At 40.1% G+C, this 25,338-nt stretch overlaps 1 protein-coding gene across 7 annotated transcripts in view; it reads left to right on the forward strand.

Annotated features, from left to right (window-relative positions):
- The window catches only part of TENM4 (teneurin transmembrane protein 4), a 600,927-nt gene that overhangs the window by 386,501 nt on the left and 189,088 nt on the right, over positions 1–25,338 (forward strand). For 4 of the 7 annotated variants that reach the window (XM_069808531.1, XM_069808532.1, XM_069808533.1 and 1 more), the window contains 3 exons: positions 323–421; positions 2,510–2,745; positions 24,116–24,286. In XM_069808531.1, coding sequence (XP_069664632.1) covers positions 323–421; positions 2,510–2,745; positions 24,116–24,286 — 506 coding nt within the window. The remainder of the gene's footprint in view (positions 1–322; positions 422–2,509; positions 2,746–24,115; positions 24,287–25,338) is intronic. The other 3 variants (XM_069808534.1, XM_069808537.1, XM_069808538.1) reach the window with 1 other exon arrangement.

The raw sequence follows: 25,338 nt of genomic DNA on the forward strand, positions 1-25,338 counted from the left end.
TTTTGAATCCAGCAGTTCAGAAGGTTTCATGTGTCACTGGCAATAAATAATGTGAAATGAACAAAGACATCAACTTTTTTTTTATACATGCACATGGGCGTGTGTGCTTATATGTGTGTATATGCATATATATAGTGTATATAGAGAGAAGTGAACATTCTTGAAAGCTATATATGTATATGTGTAGCATCTTATACATATAAATATATGGTCCATCATTCTAATTCCATGCACAACTGCACTATAACCATTGTGGTTTATAAGATCACACTTCATATATGCATGACTCACTGGCTTCATTCATGTTTCCATATGTATGTAGAAACATAGCAAAGCAGACATTCCTAGAGACATTGCAGGACAACCTCATTGAGATGGACATTCTCACCTCCTCCCGACATGACGGTGCTTACAATGATGGGTATGTGACACTTACCTGGTCTTCCTGTTTACTGTACAGTCATTATGATCCTTGCATGAAAGCATTTGGTCATATCAATGATGTTTAAGGGCAACACCATTGCTGGCCTCTTCCAAGATGGCTTTAAAAAAATGAGGTTCTGGGGCTTGGAGCACTGTGTCCTGTACATATTAATGGCAGACTCATTAATATGCTAATGAGCCACAGCATGCCATTTGCTTTTTTTCCCTTGTTGTTTTGAAAGTCATTTCATTAGTAAGAAGTACCTACAGCAATTTCGAGTCCCATGTACACTAAGATCAATTTAATTTTCATAAAAATATTAAACCATTATTGTGTTGGCAGCCTGGTACCTCATTGTTAAACTGGTATTTTCCACATGCCTTATTTTACAAGTGTGTGCTAGTGGTGTATGTAAGCCACGCCTTTGATTTTGACTTAACCACCCATTCTGGCATCTTCACCTAACTTTTGATCACTTAACTTTTAAGTTATAAGCAGCTTTTAACTTGACACTTAGTGCCAAAACTGTTGACCTCATGTTGGCAGTTTCTAATTTGGTAGCCATCATTAACTGAAGATCTAACTGGTGTACTTGAACACTGTGGGTACCTCTTTGCTCAGAACAGATACCTCTGTGTCTAAATAAGTACTTTCTAAAACACGGGATAGTATCTGGCTCTTTGTAAAAATGAATGTTTTGATGTAGAGCGTTAGTAGAAATAATGAATCTTTCTCTAATGCTCAGCAGTCATGCCTAGAGTACCATAAAACCATGGCTGTAATACTACAAACACCTATTTTGGAGAATTATGTGTTACTATATACTGCACGAATCAGTGGCTTTTCTGCATGGTGATGTTTCTGCCTGTGACATTTCCCCCTGTGACTGCACAAGTGACTTCAAGGGGAAAATAGAGTCACGTCTTCATCTGGTATAATCCGCTGGCTTGACTGACTCCCGTGGATCCATGCTGATTGCATTTATGCTGGCTGCAAATCTGGCCCCATAAACCATGGCAGAACATGCAGACTGCACTGAGGCTGTTTCTCAGTCCTCACAAGCTGCGTTTTTGTTTTACATCAGCATGGTGATAGACGAGTCAGATCTGTTTCCTAAGTTTCATTCCCGGAATTTGAATGCCTTGTACTTCATGATGTCCCACCAAAATTAGGTTTTTCATTTAGGATTCCCATGGAGAGAACTCCCATTGGGACATTTCATTTCAGGAACTCATGGACTGCAGTGGGTTCTTTTTGTGCTGACTTTCATGAGTCTCACAGAAGGTCCTCACAGGCTGGCTCTCAGGCTGCGTTTGTAGTAATGGGCAAAATACGGTGCCTCCCAATGTGTCACTGGGCAGGAAACACTGTTGCCTTTGACAGTAATTCACACTTTTTAAAGGTAGGCATCGAACTGAGGTGCTCTGGACTGCTTTCTGGAAGCAGGTGCCTCTCCCCGCTGGCGATACACAGGACACGAATTCTGGGCTTTGATGCTTTTAGCCATATCATTGTCCGATGCTTAAATTTGCCAGGCGGGGACAGTGTGAATATTCCCCTCTGTGACAATTTGGGTGCTATGGAATGGCTTAAGCTCTCTTTCCCCATCTCCATTCACCGATGCCATACAAAAAAAGCTCTCATGCAGTGATCAATGAATTGGTAAACGCCCTCCCCTCTTTAATCTGACCTACGCTCCTCTTCAGTCTCCGTAGGGCATTTCTGTGGGAGCGTGAGCAGGCCTCCAGTGCTGCCCGTGCCACCAGTCTGTCGTAGCTGTGCTTGGGGTATTCATCTCACTCTAACGCCAGCTCTTCCACAGAGGGGACTCCTGCCCTTGAAGAGTTCTCTGTGGCACTGTTGGCATTGTGATTTTTCGTTTTCTTTTGTTTTGTTTTCCTTTACTCTGTGTGACTTGCCTTTGGTTTTTATTCTTCTCTTTTGTGCATGCCATCCATGTCCGTAGCCAGCATTGCGTGGAGCTGCTTTCCTTTTCCCGGCAGCAGTCGCCATCCTCCCACCCCACGTCTCCCTCGGCCTCGATTTGTGTGAGGAGTCACTTGCTGTTGGTCTTTCTTCCCTCAGGCACTTCCTCTTCAAACCTGGAGGCACTTCTCCCCTTTTTTGTACAACGTCGCCGGGATATCCCTTGACGTCCAGCACTGTGTACTCACCTCCCCCTAGGCCCCTTCCCAGAAGTACCTTCTCTAGGCCTGCCTTTAACCTGAAGAAACCCTATAAGTACTGTAACTGGAAATGCGCTGCTCTGAGTGCCATTGTCATCTCAGTCACGCTGGTGATCCTGCTGGCGTATTTCATAGGTAAGCTTATTTCTGTTTTTTTTCCTGCTTTTCTTTCATTTCTGTACAAACCCACCCATAATGGATTTAACGTTTGGGAAGCAGAGGGTCAAGATCGTGGTACAAAGTGACAGGGAAATAAGGCCTCTGTTGACTTAATTGTGGTTGCAGTGCTATGGTAGGGAGCCTAACACATGTCTTAGAGCCAGAAGAGCTTAGTGAAACATGAGTCATACGTTGTGCTCCCTCAGTGGCACGGACTGTTTACATTCTGCAAAGGAAAGTGTACCTGGAGTGAGACAAACCCACCAGGCTTTCTCAAAGCAGCCCATTAAAACAGGCAGGAGGTCCATGTTCCAGTCACAGTGACATCCAGGTCTGTGGGAGTTCTCTGCTGTTGACTTTGATGGAACAGGGTCAGAACCAAGATCCTGATATGTAAAAATGCGGTTTTATTGTATCTTTTGGTGGCCCATCCTAGCCATTTAACCAACTATATCGAAGTTCACAGGGTGACTGGGAGGATGGAGAAGGACTGAGTTTAGATTGTGGTCCAACAGGGCCTTTTTTGAGTAGGGAGAGTTGGGGAAATTTGCTACTTGGGTGGAGAAGCGGTGGATTTTTCTTGGGCTGTGCGTGATCTGAATTTCTTTGTTTTATAAAGGTTGTCAGCGTTCATTGCAGAAAAGCATTCTCAGTGTTTGTTGCAGAAGTAATTGAACTGTTAGAAGTGAAAATTGTATTTTTCCGTCTGTAAAGTTGGGGTGTTACCATTGCTTTTTCTTCAGTTAGATTTGATATTTGTGTTATAATTGTCTTAAAAAGGTCCGTTCCTAGACTTCTATTTTAAACTCTCAGTGGTGCAAACTCCCATTGTCAGAGACTTACAGATGTGATCATGGGTAAAAAAGCCCATTTCTCATGGCACAAATGAGTCTTTTTGATTTCACTGTGACTTCCTGTACACTAATGATCTATAAAAGGTTGTGGTTAGAATTACAAATCTTAGCCTGGATCGAAAGATTTTTGCTTTCATTTCACATGAGTATAATTAGCACTACCACAAAGGATTGCTTTTACTGTGTTCCTTTTATGTACACTTCTTTAATGACTGATACTTTTCCACTTCTGCCTTGCATCATACTCCGGTCACTTTTATGTCTCCTGTAAGAGGAGCAGAAATGATTAATTAACCAACATTAAATCAGCAACAGTTTGATGAAATATGCAGTCAATTTTCATCATTTGCTATATATATTTGGACTCGCCTTTCTCATTTGTCTGGTATTCTCCTTATGCCCTGAACATGGTTCCTTTGGCCATTATCTCAGTGTGTCAGAGGAGTATCGTTATAACTCAGAATAGCAGTGCCTGTTAATTCTGATGGAAGAGGTGTGTGCCATTAGATAGATTGAGAAGAGTTTCGTTTGCCACTCAGTATTCTCCAACTCAAAAACCTTTTTCAGAGTTCTGAAAAGATCAGGCTCCTGTTTAAAATCACAGTTAATGTGGTTAAAAGGTAGGTCCATTGAGTGCTCTCCCATCCTTTTTTCTCCATTCAGATGAATTCTGTGGCATTTGCCAGGCTCCACGGATGGCTGGCAAGGTGCCAGAAATGCTGATCAGGTTGAACTGCTGTAATTATGGGTCATAATTACTAATTTCTAAAGGAACTATCAATTATTAAAAATCAAATTCGATGGTTCAGTTCAGCATAAACATATTTAGCAAAGATTGTCTCTACCAGACCCAGTGTTCTAATCAACAAGCATAAAGGCAGATATTTAATTAGATTTTGATGAAAAATTGTGTTTAATTTCAAGTATAATCAATTATTAATTACTGTAATGAGTGACTCTGGCGGGGTTTACTAATTAACTCATTTAAAAATTATGAATAACCTTTTCATTTGTAATTATTTTCTACATCCTGTCAAGTTGCAGATGAGAATTGTATCACCTAACCCAAAAGAAAAAAAATTAATCAGGGAGTCAAAATGTTTGTACTTTCACTAAGTTAAGCTACAACATTTTGCATTCTGATAAAAACTACGCAGTTCTTAACAGGAACTTGTTCATCCTTTTAAATAACCTGGTCTGTTTGCAAAACAAATTAGTTTTTCCTCCAGTTTTTGTTCTCCCCCCCCCCCGCCCCAATATTTGCCTAGTTGCGTTTTCTTACAGATACCTTTCCTCATTTAAGCTGTATCTTGCTCTTTTCGATGCCATGGGAACTATTTGAGGGGTAAGGTATAACTTAATCATGAGTAAGAAGGTCTAATCTATATAACGGCTCATGAGTGTTGGGAACTTGGCTACTTTCCATCTGCTCTTGTTAGTTAAAACAACCATAGAAATTATCTTTTTAATGACCATTTTCATCCTCCAAAGCAAACTGAGGTCATTGGAAAGACTCCCATTTATGTGAATGGACTTTGGATCAGGTCCCATGGCAGTGGCTTGGCATTTACTCTCTTTTTTTGTACACTGATTGGTTGATGGAAATACTTCAGAGTAGTGTCTAGGGCTTCAGAATACTCTTCACAGCATCACGCACATCACAGTCCTCTGTTTAAATATTGAAAACTACCCATCACAGGCCTTAGCTACCTGTACAAGCGTGTGAAGCTAGAGACATCAGGAGATACACGAGGGACTCTGGTATTGGCAATACTTTTTGTGTGACAGATGCTCAGACACAACTGTGATGGGCGACCATCTGAGGCAGGCAGAGCTGCGTGGAAACAACAAGGCACTGGATCATTTCTGAAGTTCTTTGCTGAAGCCAGTTCATTTTTGAAATTCATCTGAAACACTTGCTAAATCATTTGTTTAAGGCTAAAAGGCAGAGTTTCCATTATTTTATGAAAGTCTTTATGGTATTTAATAGTCTGAGGTTCATTTATCTTGCTGGGCTTTTTCAAAGAAGAGGAGAGGAGGCATAAATAGAAGTCTGTGGAAGTCGAATGGCTGGTATCATGTGTCAACACTGCGATCAAGCTGAAGGTTTTACAGGGCTGAGTCACTGGTCTGGAGAGATAATGACAAACAAAATATAACAGGGTGTATTAAACACCAGAAGCTGGTTTTCATCTGAATTAACCAGCTTTTGATTGACTTGTTGCCACCTTTTCAAATATTCAGAGACACACACTAAGGCAGTGGCAACAATACACATCAAAGTTTTGCACACACAGAGCTTATGCAAATCTCGTGAGCTCCGCGGAAGCTTGTCTTGTGGGGTGAGAACGCCAAAGAGAAAAGCAGTGGCAGATCGGGGCTGTAACATTAAAATGGCAGGAATGGAACTGCTGGAACCACTGACCTGAAAGGCCTCTTTAAGCAGCTTGTAACTGACCTGCAAATTTGCTCTTCCAGGAGGTCATGAAGAGACACCACTTTAAAATTAAATTCACCATTTTAGGACTGTCCATTCAATTGACAGCTAAACAAGGAAAATTTTTATAGCTTTTGCTGGGATGTGATGGGGTCTGTATGTCATGGAGCCCTGCCTTGGAGGGCTAATTTACAGTGAGATTCTTATGGCAGAGATAATACCACGAGGTATTATGTTCCTATACAAATACTTTGCCAGCAGAGTTTCTGTACCTGGTAGATGCCAGACCTGCTAGCACAGCACTGTAAAGAATCTCTGACATTGCTGTACTGCTTGGGAGGAAGATGTCTGAGTTTAGAAACAGAAAAGACCTGTTTGATTGTCCAGATCTCCATGACCAGCAGCTGTTTGGCTAGGTCCGTGGAACAGTTTCTAAATGAATTAGTGATGGAGAATAGTTTCTTTCTTCTGAAACAGAAGGTATTATCCTCTGGCTGATGTAGATTCCAGACTAGATGGAAGTACAATTTGATGTAGTTAAGCACTTGCAATTTTCCTATACTTAAGCATGTGCTGCGGTTGCATTGCATGAACAGCAAGAAAGATGGGCATTTGATTTAGATTAAAGTTAGGGCTGGAAAACATATTATGAAGCCCAAACAGTCATTCATTTGATTGGAGTCAGAGCTCTCTCTACTTTTCAGCTCTGTGTTCGTTTGAACTCCATACAGATGCAGCTTCACTTAAAGAACAGTGTTGCTTGCTACAGGCAAAATGCTTTGACAGTAAAACTGTACTAGGACTATGATGTGTTTATAAAGTGTCTTTCTTTTTATTGTCTAAAAATCACCCTGAAAGCTAACTTTGTCTCAGTTTGTCCATGATTCTTTGATGCTATGTAATAAACCCAATTTAAAGCAGCTCTCCAAAGCTCTTAGCTATCTAACTAGTTAGCTATGGATGTATAGTATACCAATTACCACGGTGTTTACATGCCACTTGAGATCAATAGGAAAACTTGCTAATGCTTAATTATTAAACTTGAGCGATATATCTTAATCCTACATTTATACCTTGATATTAAGGTTTTTATTCAAGTTATATTATAAATTCATTACCCTGCCAACAAGTTTCTTTCATTTTCTGTTTTAATATTTCTTTTCTGATCCCAGATTAAGTTCTATTTTGCTACTGTTGCCATTTGTTCTTTTGATTTATAAGGGTCTTTCAATGTTTTCTATTTCCATCTTATCTTAGATGAAATGCAGAAGCGGTAGCTAAACAATCTGTTCTAGCAAAGCCTTTACATTATGAAGTCAATCTGTTACCTAAAGAGGAGCTTCAAGGTCCTTTCTTGTTTCTTTCACATCTTCACAAAATTACTGCACACGGTTCACTCAGTAACTTTGGGTCTCATTTACTTCATTTTACCCTTAATCTATAAAACTGTCAGATCCAGTCTGAAAGGTGCTACAGTATTATCAGTAATGTATTTTATGTACTATAGAGGCTTGTGAAACATAACATTTCAGGACACTGATTAAGAGGGACCATCATCACGACCCAGCACTACCATTTTTACCTTTTATAGTAGAACTAGAACATGTGGGGTTTTTCTGTTCAACCTGGCTCTTATTGTGCCAAATGCATAAAAGCATGGTTAGTGCCACTCCTTCACTAAGTCATACAGTTTAAATGACATCTAGCTCTTTCTTTCACACCCGGTGACATTTGGGAAATACGTGCCTTATTCTTCCCATGCGCATGCTCCTCTTAAACTGCAGCAGCTCCATTTACTTCAGCACGGGTTCAAATGCAGTCAGAGTTCATGGCATCAATCCCAGTGTCCGTAGCAAGATCTGGACCAACCCTGGAAAAGTCAGCATATGTTTTTATATATTCCTGATTCTGGAGATTGACCTGACTAAAGACAGAATATACATCAAGACAGATGTTGACCCTTCAGTCCAGTTTTGAATGATGTACTTGTCTTTTTTGTTGTTGTTGAGCTCCAAATTTTGCCCCTGTAAATAATCTCGGGAAAGCTAAGACATGAAAAAAGTCTCAGCTCTATGGAGAGATGCCATCAATGTGAGCTTCCAGCTGAGTGTTCAAAAATGCATGGAGTTGCAGGAATCTTTTTGCATCGTTTGTTCCATAGCAGAGAGTTGGGAAGATCACAGGGCTTTGTGTTAGCCTCAATCACACTTCACTCTTGTTAAGGAATAAGTGAGGGCAGCTGCTCTGTGTAAAGTTTACAGGAGGCTGGTTGAGTAGCACTGAGCTCGGGAAAGCCGCCTGCGGGAATCTGGCAAAAGAAACTTTCCCTGGTCAGATCCACAATGAAATAGTGAATCACTGAAAAACTTCAGCCCCAATCACTTTACTGACATTCCCCCACCTTCTTCTCCACATGCATGCGCACACAGTGTTGTATAAAACACAGACAGATCCCCAAAGTACAGCTCAGTATAAATACATTAAGGAACGTTATGTACACATTTTGCCAATGTGACCAAGAAAAGGCATTTGATCGTTAGCGTGGTACCTGTACACAAGATAGTAATCATCAGAGAAATGAGAAAGACACAAAATTAAAACCAAGATAGGCTATATTCGGTCTTATATTTCCCCATTTTGTTGTCTTTCGTTGCTGCTTTAGGTGCATGGTGGTACCAATTATAACTCATCTCTTACTTTCCATCACCTGCAAAGTCAGAAAGAGCTGTTTGTATTGTTAGAGGATTGTGTGCATCTTTTGGTTTGGATTTTGCACTATATGTTTGGATAGCAGCCACTGTTAGGTTTATAGTTTAAAGTAAAAGAAGAGATCATTCAGGTGGGTGTTAAAAAACTCACCGTAGAAACTCCATTAAAGAACATCCACTGTTCTGATCTAAATAAGATGAGTAATCTGACATTAAAAGTGTTGGGACAGGAGAAATATATGATGATGTATATGCTATTGAAAGAGAGACTCTGCCAGAAAATATTACTGGAAAGGGATAGTAGAAGATAATTTAAACCCGCTAATTTTGTTAGAGTTGCCCAGTCTGGGCAAACTGGGAAGTATTAAAATTTAGGTATTCCATTTGATGGCAACATGTTCTGAACTTGGCACAAAATTTCTGCTTTGCAGAGCAGTTAACACTTCTTCAAAGTCTACACTGATAAAGAAGCAGATCAAGTACTGCAGCTTTTTAGGAACAAATTCAGTGTTTATTGGAGGCAGGAAGAAGAAAGAAGATTCCCATAATTTTCATTTAATACTCTTTTCTTAATTTTCAATGTTAAAAGCTATAAACACTATCAGATCATGTAGGCTGACCTCTTAGGACATTGAAGGCTAGTAAACTCCAGCTACTTTACCATTTTTATGTAGGTAAGTCACATATCTACTTCAGTTCACTTCTTCCCAACGTACACGTGTAAGGATCTCATTAGTTCTTTTTGGCTATAAAAATTACATTAGGACATTGTTATACAGCATCTTCTTGTGCTTACTCCTTAAATCATTTTCAGTCTCTGCTTTCCAGTTGCCAGTGTCCCATTTCATGGACACAACTTGCGATCCATTATCCTAAGTGTATAGGCTGGCCTTTGACACATTTTCTTTGAACCTTAAGTACATTTTGTTTGAATCATTCAAATTTAGTAGCTGTCCAGCTCTTCTGTTTATCTGTTCTGTCCTCATCATTGTATTTGTCACTTGAATAGTCTTTGAGTCATCTACACATTTAGTCGTCCATGATTTTATATTTACTTATGTAACATTGATATAGATGTTGGATAATTTCAGGCAGACTGTCAATAGTTGAATTACACAAATTTTAACAATTTGATGGTTATTCAGCAGCGATGGTCATTTTAAGGTCTTTCAGTTTTTAAACACATGCATACATTGCTTTTTACCATTGGAAAGTGCTTGTTTCTTTGATCGATAGTCATACCAAATTAAATCAAATGTCTTACTAAACTGTAATCTTGTCAAAAAATTAGTAACTGTTTCTTAAGATCTATTTTTCACAAAAGCAATATGGTTGGCCTGAGTTACCATACCTTCACTTCCTTTATTCTTCATCGGTTGAATTCTGTGTTATGTTTTCCATTATTTTGTCTGTAATAGATGTCAGGCTACCCCATCTAAGTGACTTGCATCCTCTTCTTTTCCCTTCTTAAATATTTGTACAGCATTAACCCTGTTCTAATCTCTTGGTAGCTGGTTCAGTATTAATCAGTGAGTCAGATTCCTCTTCTGCTATCTCATTTGCTGGGTGCAAGTTAAATGAGCCTGCAGATTTAAAAATGTTTGTCCTTGAATATATGTAGTTTAATATAATTCTTGGTTATTAATGGACTGGAAAAAAAACGTATTTCCTGTGAAATAATTGCATTATTGTAGTTATTTTCAAAAACCAGAACGAAAATTCTTACTGAACACTTTAGCCTTTACTGTAACATTATTAACAATTTCCCCATCTCCATTAAGTAAATAGCTATATTGTTGCTCAGTTTACTAGGTTTCAATACACTTTAAAAATATTCTATTGTTCTTTGTTTTTTTCATGCCATGTATTTTTTTCTTCATGTCCTCAGCTTCCTTTATCAACTCACTGCATGGTCTTAGATTTATATAGATTACTCTCTGTTTCTCTATTGTTCTGTTGTTTTATATATTACTTTTTTTTATTTCTGCTTATTGTTTTATTTTGACACTGAATGAAGAGGTCCTTTTGTCAAAGTCTGATCCTCTTTCATCATTGTGGGATCACTGGAAGAATGACTTCCATTTAGAAGTAGACCACCATTATGACCGATTCTTTAACTGGTCGAAAGCAGGTTCAGGCTGTATATGCAGAGAGTTCCATCTGATCTTGGAGTTTGCATCAGCACACCATGAAACCACACATTGGTCACATAACATCACAGTTAGCCCTTTAGATGCCTGATCCTTTCTTAAATTTAAGAATCTTTAATACAAGGAGGGATGAGTTTAATTCCATCTGTTTTTATTAAATGGTAAGATATGGGCTCTAAGCTTTTATAAGCTTTTACCAGTTGCTTTTAGTGAGTTTTTATAGTTGCCATAGGCCCCTAGAAAAGAAAATAACAGCATTCTGACACCAAAAGTGCTGGCCTTGCCTTTATGACAGTGCCACAGATGTGCTGCTATAATCTTCATTTCACGGCTTAGATTGACCTTTGCACACAGGCGCTGAAAAGGAATCAATTTTACTGATCTTAATATCTACTGGAAAGAGTTCTCCTCGAGTCCATGTTTTTTTACTTCATACTAATTAGTGTGAAATAACATAATTTAATTGAAGTTAAGTGGAGACAGAAAGAAATGTTTCCCATAATGGACTTTCTTTCAGTGTTTTTAAATACCATACATTTTTGTGGGTAACTAGTCATAAGAGTAAGCTCAGTTAGGGATGTCACTGACAGTGAAAAATATTCCTCAGATACCGTTTAGTGTTTCTCCCCTGTCCTTTTCTAGCATAAATTAGAAGATGGCTTCAAAGCCTGATTTGCAGCCAGGTCATACATTTCTGTTGGGTATCTGCAGTAATGCATTCTCGAAGGATTTTTACCTGTAGTTAAAGTTGAGCTATGTGGTAGATATACATCTTTATAGTATTAAGTGAAGTGTTGTTGTTAAGTATACTACCTAGGTAACGTACTAGATGACCTGTAAAATAAAGAACAAAAAGTTCAATCCACTCTTTCCCTCTGCGACAAGATTTTGACACCACTGTTTATGCTGAAACTTAAAAGCTCCAAAAGGACCACTTACACAGGTCACTTTGAGTTATCAGAATCTGATGCTCAATAGATAGGTAGTCAGAAGCTGTTGAATCTCTGTGTTTAAATGAAAAGCTAATAAACTCTCCCACCATCACCAGCTTTTCCTATCTTCTGCTTTATTTGATTTTATCATGCCTTAACTTCTAAGCCTGTCCTTATTGCAGTCAGAAGCTTTTGCCTAGAAAGATGATGAGAACAGCATATGTTGGCTATTTTCAAATATGGTAGCACATAACACAGCAGCAGCATGGCACCTTGCTTGCCTAGTACAACTGTAGCATCACTTCATTATGCAAAGAGACTCTTTAAAAAGCAAAGCAGAACAAGGCAGTTAGCAGAGATGATAGCTATGCTTACACTAAGTATTTCAAAAGAAACTCTAATTTAACTATCAGTGGAGCAGAATCTCATTTGATTATGACAGAAATGGTAATGAAATCAAGCATCAGAAGGGCTTCCTGAGGCTTTTGGTGAAAAAAATCCCCCAATCTAAGCATAATGATATTCCAAACAGTATTAATCCAAGTGGTCAGTAACAGTTTATATTTATATTAGTATACCTTCTCCAGTCAGGCTTGATCATCGGCTACTCCAGGTTGTGAAACATATCCGTGGGACCATTTCGGGCATCCAACTGGTCCAGAATGGGTGCATTTCTATACTGTTAAACTCTTATGGATGGTCACTCCCAAACAATCTCCTGAGAATGATCCCTGGTCCTTGCTAGCTGAACTGTGCACAGGAATTCAGAAGGTATTGGCTGACCAGAGCCAAAATCATTGTAGAGTCCCTTCTAACAAATCAACAGTATAGACTATCAAGTTGCACTGCTTGGTACTGCTTAATTCGCTACTATCAACATAGTCTTTGGAGATGGAGGGACAAGGCAGTGTACTATGTTCCTGAGCAAGTGCTTTGATATATTCATATTTAATGATGAAACAAAATTATCATGGTCTAAGTGAACATATGCTAAATAGGCTTGTGGGAGTAGGGGTCTGTATCCCTACTGCCAATGTAGTCATTCACTTATGCAGAACTTGGCTGTTGGATCTACTGTTATTTTATATTCATATTGCAGAAGCATGGAGGTAATGGAGAATCGTGTCACCTCTTCTCTATTAGGAAGAACAAACAATAGTGTGTGCTTTATCATATCCCTGATCCACCCAGAGTTGGCTGCCACAAAACTAGGATATCTGAGCTCACACATGCTCAGTAGGGACCTATTTAGAGTGCAGTAGCAAAATTGTCTGCATTTGTGTCTATTCCTTCCCTTTCCAACCCCCTCCTACTGCTACCAACCAGGCTGCACATATGGCATCCCTAGAAAGCAATTGAACATGCTACAATGCTGGAGTTGCTAGGGTTGAGTGGCAATTTCTGTGCAATTGTTCTGCTCAGCACTGGGCCAGTGGAAAAAAAAATAGCCTGTGATGAGGGAATTAAAGGCTATTACAGAGTACATATGCATACAGGGGCTGATCTAAAATCACACAAGAAATCTTAATTCTGTTCTTTGCTCACTTTTGAGTGCTTGACTTGGCGAACTTTGAGTTTCTTTAGCAAATGCTTTTTTAGGTGTAATTAAATATAAAGATGGCTGTGGGTCTTTTAAGAGAACACTGTGGGTTGCACTTGCCAGCACTTGCCTTAATCTATGTGCTGGATTTAGTTTTAAGTCCAAGGGAACAAATCATCAGGTTGTGTTAAGTTTCATTATTGAGAGAGCTTTTCACACTGATCTGAACCGTTCACTTAGATTTATAGTACCTGAAAGTACTGTGCTGGATTTTGCCCATGGTCTCTGGACAGAAAAAAAATTTCTAGTGTCATTAATTGTGCTGTGTCACCCAATTTATCAGCTTTCTCAGCCTGTACATTTGTAACCATTTGCTGAGCTTTTGTACAGAAAAAAAAAAAGGATTTTTCCCTCTCCAAATGAACTGTTGGAACAATCTGCTTGTTTTTCAGGTTTATGTAAAGAAAAATTTGAAAATAAATTAAAACTTTCTTAGCCTGCTTTAAACATACCTGTGCATTTGTCGTCCAAAGCAGTTAAAACAATGAGATGCTCCTGAATACATGTGCATATTAAATTTTTTCAGATCTCTTCAAAAAGTCACCAAGCTGATAGGATTCTGCTTTAGAGCTCAGTTTGACAATGCTGATGAGCACTCCAGCCCTGATCTACAAAATGTGTAAATTTGTTCTGAATTTGAAGCACCTCCATTATACTCTTGAAGTCACTAGATTTAGTCAGCCTAAGTAAAACTCAAGTTAAACCTGTGCTTTGGACATCAAGGGATTCCGAGATTGTCATTTTGTTAATTTTTCTTACATGAACTAGCACAGCCCAACTGGGGCTCCAGTGCTATTAGAATGTGCATGGTGACTAATAACAGTAATGCAGTTTTCAGCTGATTTTAGGATTAAACCACAAGCAGCGCTCTCAAATCATTTACTTGTCTTTATCATAAAATAATGTTCATGTTCAGAAGGATAGATGAGCAGACAGCCATTTGAGAGATCAGTTCATGCATCAAATTCTACAAAAATATTTAGATCTTAACCCTTAAACTGGGATACGAGGTTTAAACTCTGATCCCACCTCTGTTGTGCTGGGGTGATAGAAGACGACAGGTATTGTTTGTGACTTTTACACAGCAAACTGTATTTTTTAGACTTTAAGCAACCTATTATATTAATTCAGGAAAGCAGGTTTTCTGACAATATCTGGTATAGATAATAAGGAAGGAAGCATGTGAGAGGTTGTTGATTTACCTACGTAAATTACAGCCTTTTTAATTAGGGTCTCACAGTTTATATGTGTGTAATGAAACGGCATTTGTAAAATTATACTGTCCACAACAGGCTAGCCCAGAATTTCAGTAATTGCAAAGCAAGGTAGGAGGCCCTCTGGTAGGGCTGCCTGTCCTCATTTCTCTAATTTAAGTGAGTACCCCAATGGGAAAACCATTATTTCTAATATTATATACACAAATTAAAACTCCATTTAGAGGTACAGTGGGACCATCTTATAATTGACTTTGATCTTGAAGAAATATCTCAGTAATATTTATAGTAATATGCTCTCTGCCAGAAAGGGTATCTAGAAGGGAAAATATTATTTTACTGAGAAAGGCCTGAGCATGTGTAACACCAAATTTACTAGAGCTGTGGGGGCTGAAATAAGTTTCTTTGGTGCAGTAAGCTGCCTAATAGCAGCAAAGTGTTGCTGAAGTCCATCTTTCGACTTCCTATTCTACTTTCACAATGGTGTAGATGGTGAGGGAAATTACAGATTGTATTTAAGCAGACAGCTCCTTGGGTAAGCCACGCCACTTTTATGCCTATTTTTTTCTATAGGTTCACACTTAAAAAAATCCTCCTAAAAATACTCATAAAAATATTTAACTATACGCCTTTAAAACTGCCTTTTCCCTTTCCTGAAGGAAATTACAAGCATCCAACAAGCTACTATAGCACTGGAGGGGCCAGTGATCATCTATTAGCAGTTTGAATGGACAGGCAATCACTTGAAAGTCTTTGATCCCCAGGGGTAATTAGGAAGACATTGAATAGGAAGTGCTGACTCTTTGCATTGAACAAACATTGAGTTTAACTGCTTCATTTTATAACATGTCTTTCTAGTCACTTCCTTGAAGGTTTCAAAGAAATGTGATGCTTCAGCTGGAAGCTTTTTTTCTTCCCTATTAAAAGCAATTGGGAACAAAATTAAAATATAAAGTGTTTTCCTAAGAAGGAACTAATACTCTTTGGTAGACCATCTGCTTCTATCTTGGAAATCTTTGATACAGCTCTGCAGTTAGGAGGGGTCAAAGAATAACTGGTTTTTGTCAAATCAAAGCAAGTAAATGCACTTGCAGCCAGGGCTTTATGTGATTACCGCAATGCTTTGTTTTCCCGAGAAGCAGTTCCCACTCTGGTGGCAAAATTTTAAGAGGTAGGAAGCTCTCCATCATTTGAATTCCTCCTTTGCACATGGTGATTCTGATTGAGGGAAGGGGGAAACCTGAATTATCTCTGAAAGAACTGCTTCTGGTACTTGCATGGTTTGATCTCTGAACGTGGAGGAATGGTCAGGCAGCAGGCAAGGTCCCAGGTATTACTGGACGTATCCCATTAGCATGTCTTTATACTGAGCTGGCTGTGAAAGTACCTACCTCTTACTTTAGGACATTTGAGGTCCTAAAAAACTCCACAAACAAACACAACACAGCTATGTCTGTTTTATCATCTAAATCCTTCATCCTAATGCCTTCACCCAGGGATGGGTGGATACAGATTCTCCAGTTCTCAGGATGAAGTACTTGCAGCCCAGCCCAGCAGAGCGTCTTCATCCCCAGTCTGTGAAGCAGGCTTCTAAATCTTTTTTTTCTCATTGAAGGTGGATCACTGAGCAGTCAGGAAGGGGGCAGATGAAGAATTTACAATAGTGAGCATTACCCTAAATGTCCCTCCCTATGCCTTTTTATTTTTCTTAACTATTGTCTTCTGTCAAATAAATCAACGGGCCAGGAAGCAGAGCCATAAGACCTCCCAGCCACAAGCTGAGAGTCTTCACTTAAACAACATGTAATCAAGCTGCCTTTTGGGCTCTGTTCCTTTGTGACCTATTAATTTTACGTTTCTAACTGCACAGCAGCCCCGGTGTAGCTGGATTGTGGAGAACACTGTGTACAGGATTCTCTGTTCCCACATGGCTGCAGTCCTGTCCTGGTGTGCAAGCTCACATTTATTTGGGCAGAGGATGATGATTTCTGAAGTCAGGTTTTCTGTTCCTTGAGTAAGAACTTTAAGCCATGGAAGGAAAGCATTTACGCATAGGAAATAATTTCAAACGCTAGAAACGACACAGAGCTCTGTGCAGAGTTTTTAGTTGCAAGGTAACTGCCAAAGTCCGTGAAAGAACTGACCTTGCAGGAATCCCTCTCTCCTTGCCCCACAGTGGCTGGCTCAGTGACCCTGGGATGTACGTGTAAATGATGTGAATTTGTGATATGACGAACCATTGGGATCTTTAGTCAGGAACCCAGATTTGAATTCCAGACCTGAGAACCTGTTAGGCCCTTGGGTATTAAATAACTGCAACACTCAAAGTGTCCCATATCCTTAGATGGACAGTAGCCTGAATCTGTCTGGTCCAGGACTTGACCTTACAAACAAGGAGAGTGGGTACAATATACTGCATCCAGGCTTGCTGCTTTTACCCTCTTCCAACACCAGCAGGGCAGTGGAGCCACTTCAGTCCTCAACCCTTGCTGTGTGGGTATGTTCTGCCATAGTGCAACACAGAAGCCTTGTCCAGCACTGAAATGGAACAACGATGTAAAAGAAAAACAAACCGTTTTGTTTTTTTTTTTAATGTTTGTTTTACTCTTTCTATTCTCCTTAATCTTGCGTGCCTCTTCCTTGATTTATCGAAGACTGACAAACCAGTGATTATTTCATGCTGGAAGGCTCCTTTTCATAACATTGAATGTCACAAAAATATGATTAATTCTGCAACAGTCAATTCTCCCACTTCTACAGAAATCATATAATTTCTGTGTAGAGAGAGACAGTTATCCAGATAATTACAGTCAAGTTTATTCCAGAGACAGGAGCGAAAGCAATACATTTACTTGAGTCAAAATTAGCCCTGAGTAATTCAGTGGTGGAATTCAGCTTTTTTTCAATAAGGAGAAAAAGCAAACCTCAGGTCTCATTTTAGAGAGTGTGTTATTATAAGTCTGGCTGTCGAACCTGAAGGTTAAAGAGGAATATGTAACCACCACATATCTTATGCTTGATTCCACAAAAAGAGGGGAGAGCAAAGAAACAAGCTATATAAATGTCTTCTCAACCACTGACTGATCTCCAGCTGTTTTTCCTATTCCAAGTCCCTTTGACTTTTTTCCTTAGCTTTCCTTTGCTCTTTCCTAACCTTCTCTTTTTCTCAGTTTCTCTCATTCTGTGTTTTTCTCACCTTCCTCCCTTTTCTTTCTCGTTTTTATTGTTGTTTCTTATGGCATCAGTGCCTCACAGGTGTTCCTTCTCACACTGTCTTTTCCCATTTTCTCCTTTGCCCCTGCTGCACTGAGGGACTTTGGAAAACCATTCTCCCTACCAGGAGTGGTCCTTTGGCTTGTGTTGTCTTTGGCTTTGCTGTCACCAGTGCAGTGAGGTGCTTGTAGAAACCAGTGAAGTAGTGGAGCCAAACTCTTCTCCAGGTTGAGCCCAGTGTTAGTACAGCTGAGCTGGGGGGGGTGGAGTGGCTGTGCGGAGAAGCCTGACTTTTCCAAAGCTTGTGCGCTCCCCTGTGTTATTTATGCAAAAGATACTGACATCCCTAGATAAATACGGATTCAAACTATGGAGCTTTCTTAGCGTAAAGAGACTGGCTAGGTTTTTCAAATGAGAAGCCCCAAAGACTTTCTGTGTTGCCTGCATGCCGTTTACTCTCTGCACTTGCTGTAAATCCTGGCTGTGCCCCACGCTCATGGTGGTGATGATTAACTTGTTGTTTTGTTGAGCTCCCATTCCGAGAAACTCTTTATTCATTGTTCAGGGCAAGATCAGCTGTTAACTGTAAAACGGTTGCTATTTTATTCATTCCTTAGCTTCTCTAGGAGCTTTGCCCGGGTGAGGAATCACCAGGCCAGCAGCAGTACCTGCAGGACGTAGCTGTGAGAGGACCGGCGAGAAGGCAGCAGCCGAGCCTGCGAGCTGCTGGGAGAACGCATTAACAAACACTATCGAAGCAGCTGGTAGCTTCAGCCGTAGCCTTAATTTCAAACATTGTAATTGATTGGTTTGGTTATTTATTACACTTAGCTTGCTGCTTTGGGCAAAGCAACAAGCTAATAAAGGGCCAGCAGTGTGTTTTTCAGTTTTTTGCTGAGTGGTGTGGTTTCTGGGGGTCTCATATGCTTCAGTAAGCATGTCTTGTCTTTTCTTCTCCCTGTGATCTATCACAATCATCTGCCTCTCTCTGCTAACTCCTTCGCTCCATCAACCTGTCCCAAGAGATGTCCATTTGGTTGACCATGTGAATTATTATCTTTGTTTGTCCTTTTTCATCCTAAATGCTGTACCAGTTTCTTTGTTCTCTACTCCGCTGAGTAAGTTGTTTTGACTTTAGCATTTTGCTGTGTCATAAGCAAGTGGCAATAATACAAAGATACCCAAAAGCCTGGGGCTCTTCAAAACAAACTTGGAAACAATGTTCCTCTTTATTTGGCTTAATAGCATCAGCTAATGTTGCTTATGGCCTCCACAAACAGCTATGGAGTGGGAATACTGCAATACAGAAAGAGATAATGTATTAAAACCTAAATAAACATAATCCTGAATACTTGGTTCAACCAGTATGAACTTTGATTTATTTGGATGGTTAAATAGCTCAGCTGATGCTAAACTGTTTGTAAATTTGCTTTGCTAAAGTGAATCTGAGTCCAGCAAATGAATAGCCACATCACGCTGCCGTGGTTGAAATGCTGAACTCAGCAAAGTAATCAAACCCTCAAAGGATTGGAGTTTGGCTTCCTTCTTTTCCCCACCAAGAAGGCAGCCAGAGGTGACTTAGGACTGAGGATAAGGTGGCTTATTCTGCCACAGAAAATTCTGTTACCCACTCAGCAAGTTTCAGGGCACTTTTTGCTAGCACTTAGCTACAGTTAAAAGGTTGTGTAAGTCAAAGACTTGCTGTCAAAACATGAGCATAATGGGCCAGAAGCCCCAGATGCCTTTATATCATCTAAGTTGTTGGTGCTGAAACAGCCCAGAGAGGACACATGCAGGGTTTCCCCTAAGTGGTGTTTCCATTCCAAGAGAAGGCAGACAAAAGAGTTTTATTAGCCATGGGAAATATAACCAAAGCTTCTGCAAAGAGCATGTCATGAGGCTTCCTAGGCAGTGAAAGCTACATGGTATTTTACAAAAGGGTACACTTTAATGATTGTTAATTGCAGTGTGCTCTTTTAATACATGGGGAGCCTTCAATAACTGAATATCTACTGAGCATCATGTTGGGGAGGGAGGGGGAGAAGGACATGGGGGCTTTTAGGAGGGCATTTGCTCTTTGTGAGCCACATCTTACATCTAGCTGAGCAGAGGGGGAAAAAAAAAGCCAGGGAAAATGTCAGCAGTGGGTTCCATTGACCTGGAGACTGAGAACATCAGGAATCTCAAACTATTTTTACAGCTTCACTTTGCTTTTAGGAACATTAACACTTCAAAGTATATGATTGTGCCTCTCATCCATAGTTCCAGGGTTTTCCCTGGTTATGGTCATCTTTTTTTTTTTTTTTTTCCACAAGAAAGAACTTTGCATCAATTTAGCACAGAACAAGGTTGATTTGTGCCTCTCCTAAAACCTTTAAACAACTGTGTGCATCAACAGTTTTTGTAGATCCCACTGAGCTGTAGAGACCCAAAACATCCACTGCTGTTACGACTTGACTTTTTAGCACGAGTATGGCAGTTAAGGGGAGCAAGCAGAAGAATGAATCTTCCACCAGCTTGCCAGTCAGACACTATTGGTATTTGGAAGATAGTAATGATAAACACTTAATCAGGTGATTTCCTGATAACTTACCTGCTACCAGAGTATGTTTCCAAAGTAAATCTGACTCTTTGTTCTGGTTTCAGGAAGGCTTTTGCAGTTATTACCTACCTGCAGCAGAAATTGCATGATGTCTCTTCGCCTTATGGGTGGGAATATTTATAGGCTTTTATTTTGTGCTTAGAAACAACAAATCAGAAACCCTGAATAGAGTACTAGCTCCAAGCTTCTGCGCTCCATTTTCTGAATTCTTTTCAAGCCACTTAGTAATCAAAATGCTTTTCAAATAATTCTCTGTGTTTCTCAGATTTTTGCGCTTCCGTATGCATGGTGTGCATAGATCTCATTCTCGTGGGTCATTGTTGGAGACCTTCTTAAAGCTTTTCAATACTTAAAGGGGACTTATAAGAAAGATGGAGACAGACTTTTTACCAGAGCCTGTAGTGACTGGACAAGGGGTAATGGTTTTAAACTGAAAGAGGGTAGATTTAGGTTAGATATAAGGAAGAAATTCTTCATTGTGAGGGTGGTGAGGCACTGGGACAGGTTGCCCAGAGAGGCTGTGGCTGCCCCATCCCTGGCAGTGTTCAAGGCCAGGTTGGACGGGGCTTTGAGCAACCTGGTCTAGCGGAAGGTGTCCCTGCCCATGGCAGGGGGGTTGGAACTAGATGGTCTTCAAGGTCCCTTCCAACCCAAAGCATTCTGTGATTCTATGATCTATGTGGTGATGGGATCAATGTACACAGCAAGCTTTTTACTTTAGACAAAATCTATTAACCAAAGACAAAAGTTAACATATTAATGCAAGCCTTTTATCTCTCTGTGGTAACACAGTATCTATGTTACAGATAATTCTGTCATATTTTTTATGTTGGGACATTGTAAGATACTTTGCAAACATTTAGGAATGAATGGTGACATAGAATGGTTGATGCACTTGCTCAAGGGGATGGATAACGTGCAAAAAAGCCACAGCAATTCCAGGCTCCCAGTTCTATTGTTACATTGAAGCAAACTATTCCCTTCATAAGACATCTCCTCTCAGGTGTTTTTAAATGCATTTTACATGTCTGAAGGAAGTGCCCATGGCTTTCCCACTACATCCAAACCAATGCTGAGTTCTTTTCTTGCAGTAAATAAGGATCTACAAGCAGCAAATTCCTCCTAAGGAGAGGAGGGGAAACAATGTCCTTTCAGGAAAACAATGGCCTTTCGGGGAAACAATGGCCTTTCAATGTGTTCCTGAGAGTTTGTGTGGCACTTAGACTGTGATATCCAAAGGACAGAGCAAGTCAAATGGTGTAGTGAAAAAAACCAAAACACTGGCTCAATTCCTGCCTGAACCAGTGAAGCCCAATATAAGCTCATGCAAGTCATTGTAATATGAAGACATCTGGTAGATGGAGTTGGGATTAAGCACTCAGAGCCAGCAGAGGCATCCAGACTGCTTGCTGTCTAGGATTGCTTGAGTTTGGAGGAGTAAACAGTACAGTTTTCATTCTGCTTGGAACTACAAACATCCGTGTGGTTAAACGTGGGAACTTGCACGTGTTCAGAACACCTAAGCCTCCGAGCTCTGGAACAGCTCAGCAGCACCCAGGTAGCACTCTGGTCCATGGAGAGAGAGGTTCCAGCCTGGATGGCATTCTCAGGCAGCATCCAGTACTGAGTTTAGCGTGAAAACTGCTGGCAGAGGGGGGCATGAAATGTCTGTTAGGGCTTGTGAACCTGTGAGAATAAAGTTAAGTGAATTAACACACAACCACATTTTAATGCCCAAACAAGTGAACTGAGTCAGTCCTTTAATCTGCTGTAGTTCTCTTTTTCCTTTCTGTAAAGTAGAAAGAAGAGATTCCTACCTGATGAGGTTTTATGAGGTTAATAGCTATGAAGTGCCCCGACACTCTTGATGATGAGGGCCATATAAACACAAAGATATTATGCAGGCATAGCAATGCCAAATGCTTGGTGCAAATTCCTTGCTCCTAGTCTGATTTCCTCTCTTCCCTTGCACAGTTTCTCTGCCAAGTAAATATAGTCTTTTCAGATGAAAATACTGGCCCCTCTGCCTAAAGTGTCCTGGTTGAATTCGCAGTTGTGTTGGTGGCATTCCCTCTTGGTATGTGTACCTATATACAATTTCTGAGTTTTGAACAGGTCCTCAGGAGACCTTCCTTGCTGTGCTTTCTTGCTGTTTGGGAGTTTTAGGAGAGTATTTCCTTTCTTAATGGTTAAGACTTTGTTAACAAACCCAGTCCCCGCTTACGTGGTAAAAGGAGAGTTTTACTCTCATTGTGTTTTGTGATGTTGTAGTAGTGCAAAGACAAACTTGTTCATGTTAGTAAATGATAGATGACCTAATTGAGACTGAAGGGAAGAAATCACTGATTTTCCTAATTTACCTAAACATGCTGGTTTTGGAGAACTACTCGGGTTACTTTTCAATCCTCTTGAAAACATTGTTCCTGACGCACAGGCTTAAATAAACCAACCACTTGTCCCTGACAGTGTTTGCCAAGCTCAGCTGTATCTTTGTGAATAAAATGAGAACTATAGGCAATGGAAATGCTCTATTTCTTTACTGATTTGTTTATGGTAAGTGACTGTGATGCTAGTGCCATTGTACAGTTTCTTGGAGAAATTATAGTGTAAAATATCAAGGCGTTCCCTTAAAAAAGAAACATCATTCCAAGTGTAGCAAATATCAGATTATTTAGCTGTCTAGAGCCTGAAGCTAAACTGGATACTGATTGAGTATGAAATGTTTATGTTCGGGACAGAAGAACCAATATGGGAAGCCACATTCTTTTGCTTTATATTTTCAAGGGGCAAGTATTAGTTATATAAGCATATGATTTTCCATACTCCTCATGCATGTGTTTTCTTTTTAAGTATTCTGTCTTGTTCCTCAACTTCACTTGTCTTTATATAATGCCTTGAAATAGATTCATGTGTGCACTGGATGACTTTGCATGGCCCAGAAACCTACAGAGAGCTACGCCCTGATATCACACAAATCTAAGTGGTGCTGCTTGTTTTCAAATCTTGAGGATGTATCTTTGATCTGACTAGGAGAAGCTGAGTTGTACTAAGGAGGGCTCAGTCAGTCGCTCGCATTCCTGGTGCTGAGCACAAAGGCATGTGTGCAAGATGGATCTTAAATTGCCTTAGTTTTTACTTGGTCTTATTCAGGAAAAATTGTCGGAGATGTCTATAAGAGCTTCTGTGTATAATTGGTGGGTTAAAAAAAAAACCAACTTATATAATACGCTATGAATACAGCAAAACAAATGAGTGCGGTTTCCTGGTATTTTTTGGCATGTTGGTAAATAATACTCCCTGTATTTCTGTGTTCACGGCTTTGTCACCCCAGCCTTGGGACCTTTCTGAAACACTGTGCCTGGTTATTCTCTCATGCTGACAACGGGTCAGGAGTGGTTCTACTGGAAGAAGCAGAATGGATTGGTACAGGTGATCCAAAACAAGTTTAAGTGGGTGGAAAGACTTAGGGAGTTGGTATGGTAGAAACAGCAGGGGCCGTCTAATTACATTAATCCCATTCTTGTCCTAAAGCAATGACGACTAATAAGGCAGGGAAGCAAGGGTTTAGAAACTGCCCCTGTAGTTCTGAAACTCTCCCAAACAGAAAAAGATGACTTTTCTCATTGCTCACCACAGCCATGCACCTGTTTGGCCTAAACTGGCACCTGCAGCCGATGGAAGGGCAGATGTATGAAATCACGGAAGACACAGCCAGCAGTTGGCCAGTGCCAACGGACGTCTCCTTATATCCTTCGGGGGGCACAGGGTTAGAGTTACCTGACAGGAAAGGCAAAGGAACCAGTGAAGGTATGGTTGGTGTGTGTCCATGTTGTGAGTCTTCTGTCTGCCTCTGAACTCCAGCCATCCAATCTCATGTTCCATTACCCTCAATGCTGCCATCATCAGGTGCTTTTTCCAGTCTTTTACGTCTAGAGCTAGTAGTCATCGGTCTTGTTTCCGTATGTTTCTAAGTTTCATACCCTTCTGATGTCCGCTAATCTGATAAAACTGTGTGCAACCCTCACCACACATCTAAGGCATTCTCAAGGCAGAACCATCTGTACCATATCTCACAGGCTACAGAAGGCCGTCATGAAAACCCTGCCTTGAGTGGCTGTTTTCATGGGAAAAAATTGTGTCTTGAAAATTAAACAATTTCTGGAGCATTGGATCAAGCTTTCTCTACAACAGTACAAAAATGTTTGGATTTGCCTGCTCGTTGCCACCTAGTACCAAATGTTTTGAGGACCAAAATATTTACTAAGAGCTATTACACTGTGACTTTTGGCACTCCAGAGTTGGCCATCTCTTTGCAAAAGCAGCCAGGTAAAAGACCTAGTCTCCACAAAGTATCATGGTGTCAACAGCTTGCAATTTTAACTGAAATTAGAAGCAACGGATGGGACATCAATTCAGCAGTGCATTATCCAGCAGCTTTACATCTTACTGTGCTTTGTATAGAGGCAGCACTGCCAAAAGTACCTGTAAGTTCTGCAAAGGAGAGGTGGTTTATCTTCCCAAGACTTAGCTGGAGAAATGCGAAATTCGAATTTTTAGAAAGCTTTTTTGTTTGTGTGTCAAGCTTCTTTATATGAGGTTAACAGATCCCAGTAAAATTGATGTAATTGGCTATTTTTGGTAGTTATTTTAGGGGAGGAAGTTTTGTGGGTAAGAGATAAGAAGTCTGCTACTGTTCTGGCAACTTACTGAACTCAAAAGTTTCCAGAGTTCCCTAGACTTTGGCTGAGAGCCCATGTTTACATGTTTCATTTAAATTAATTGTAGCATTTCTTTCTTTAAGAGCTTATCTGTCTTTATTAGTCCAAGTAAAGGCCATAATTATGTGCGTTCCTTAAAAC

The sequence above is a fragment of the Haliaeetus albicilla genome, chromosome 20 (assembly GCF_947461875.1).
Source record: "Haliaeetus albicilla chromosome 20, bHalAlb1.1, whole genome shotgun sequence".
In the NCBI taxonomy this organism is placed as follows: domain Eukaryota; kingdom Metazoa; phylum Chordata; class Aves; order Accipitriformes; family Accipitridae; genus Haliaeetus; species Haliaeetus albicilla.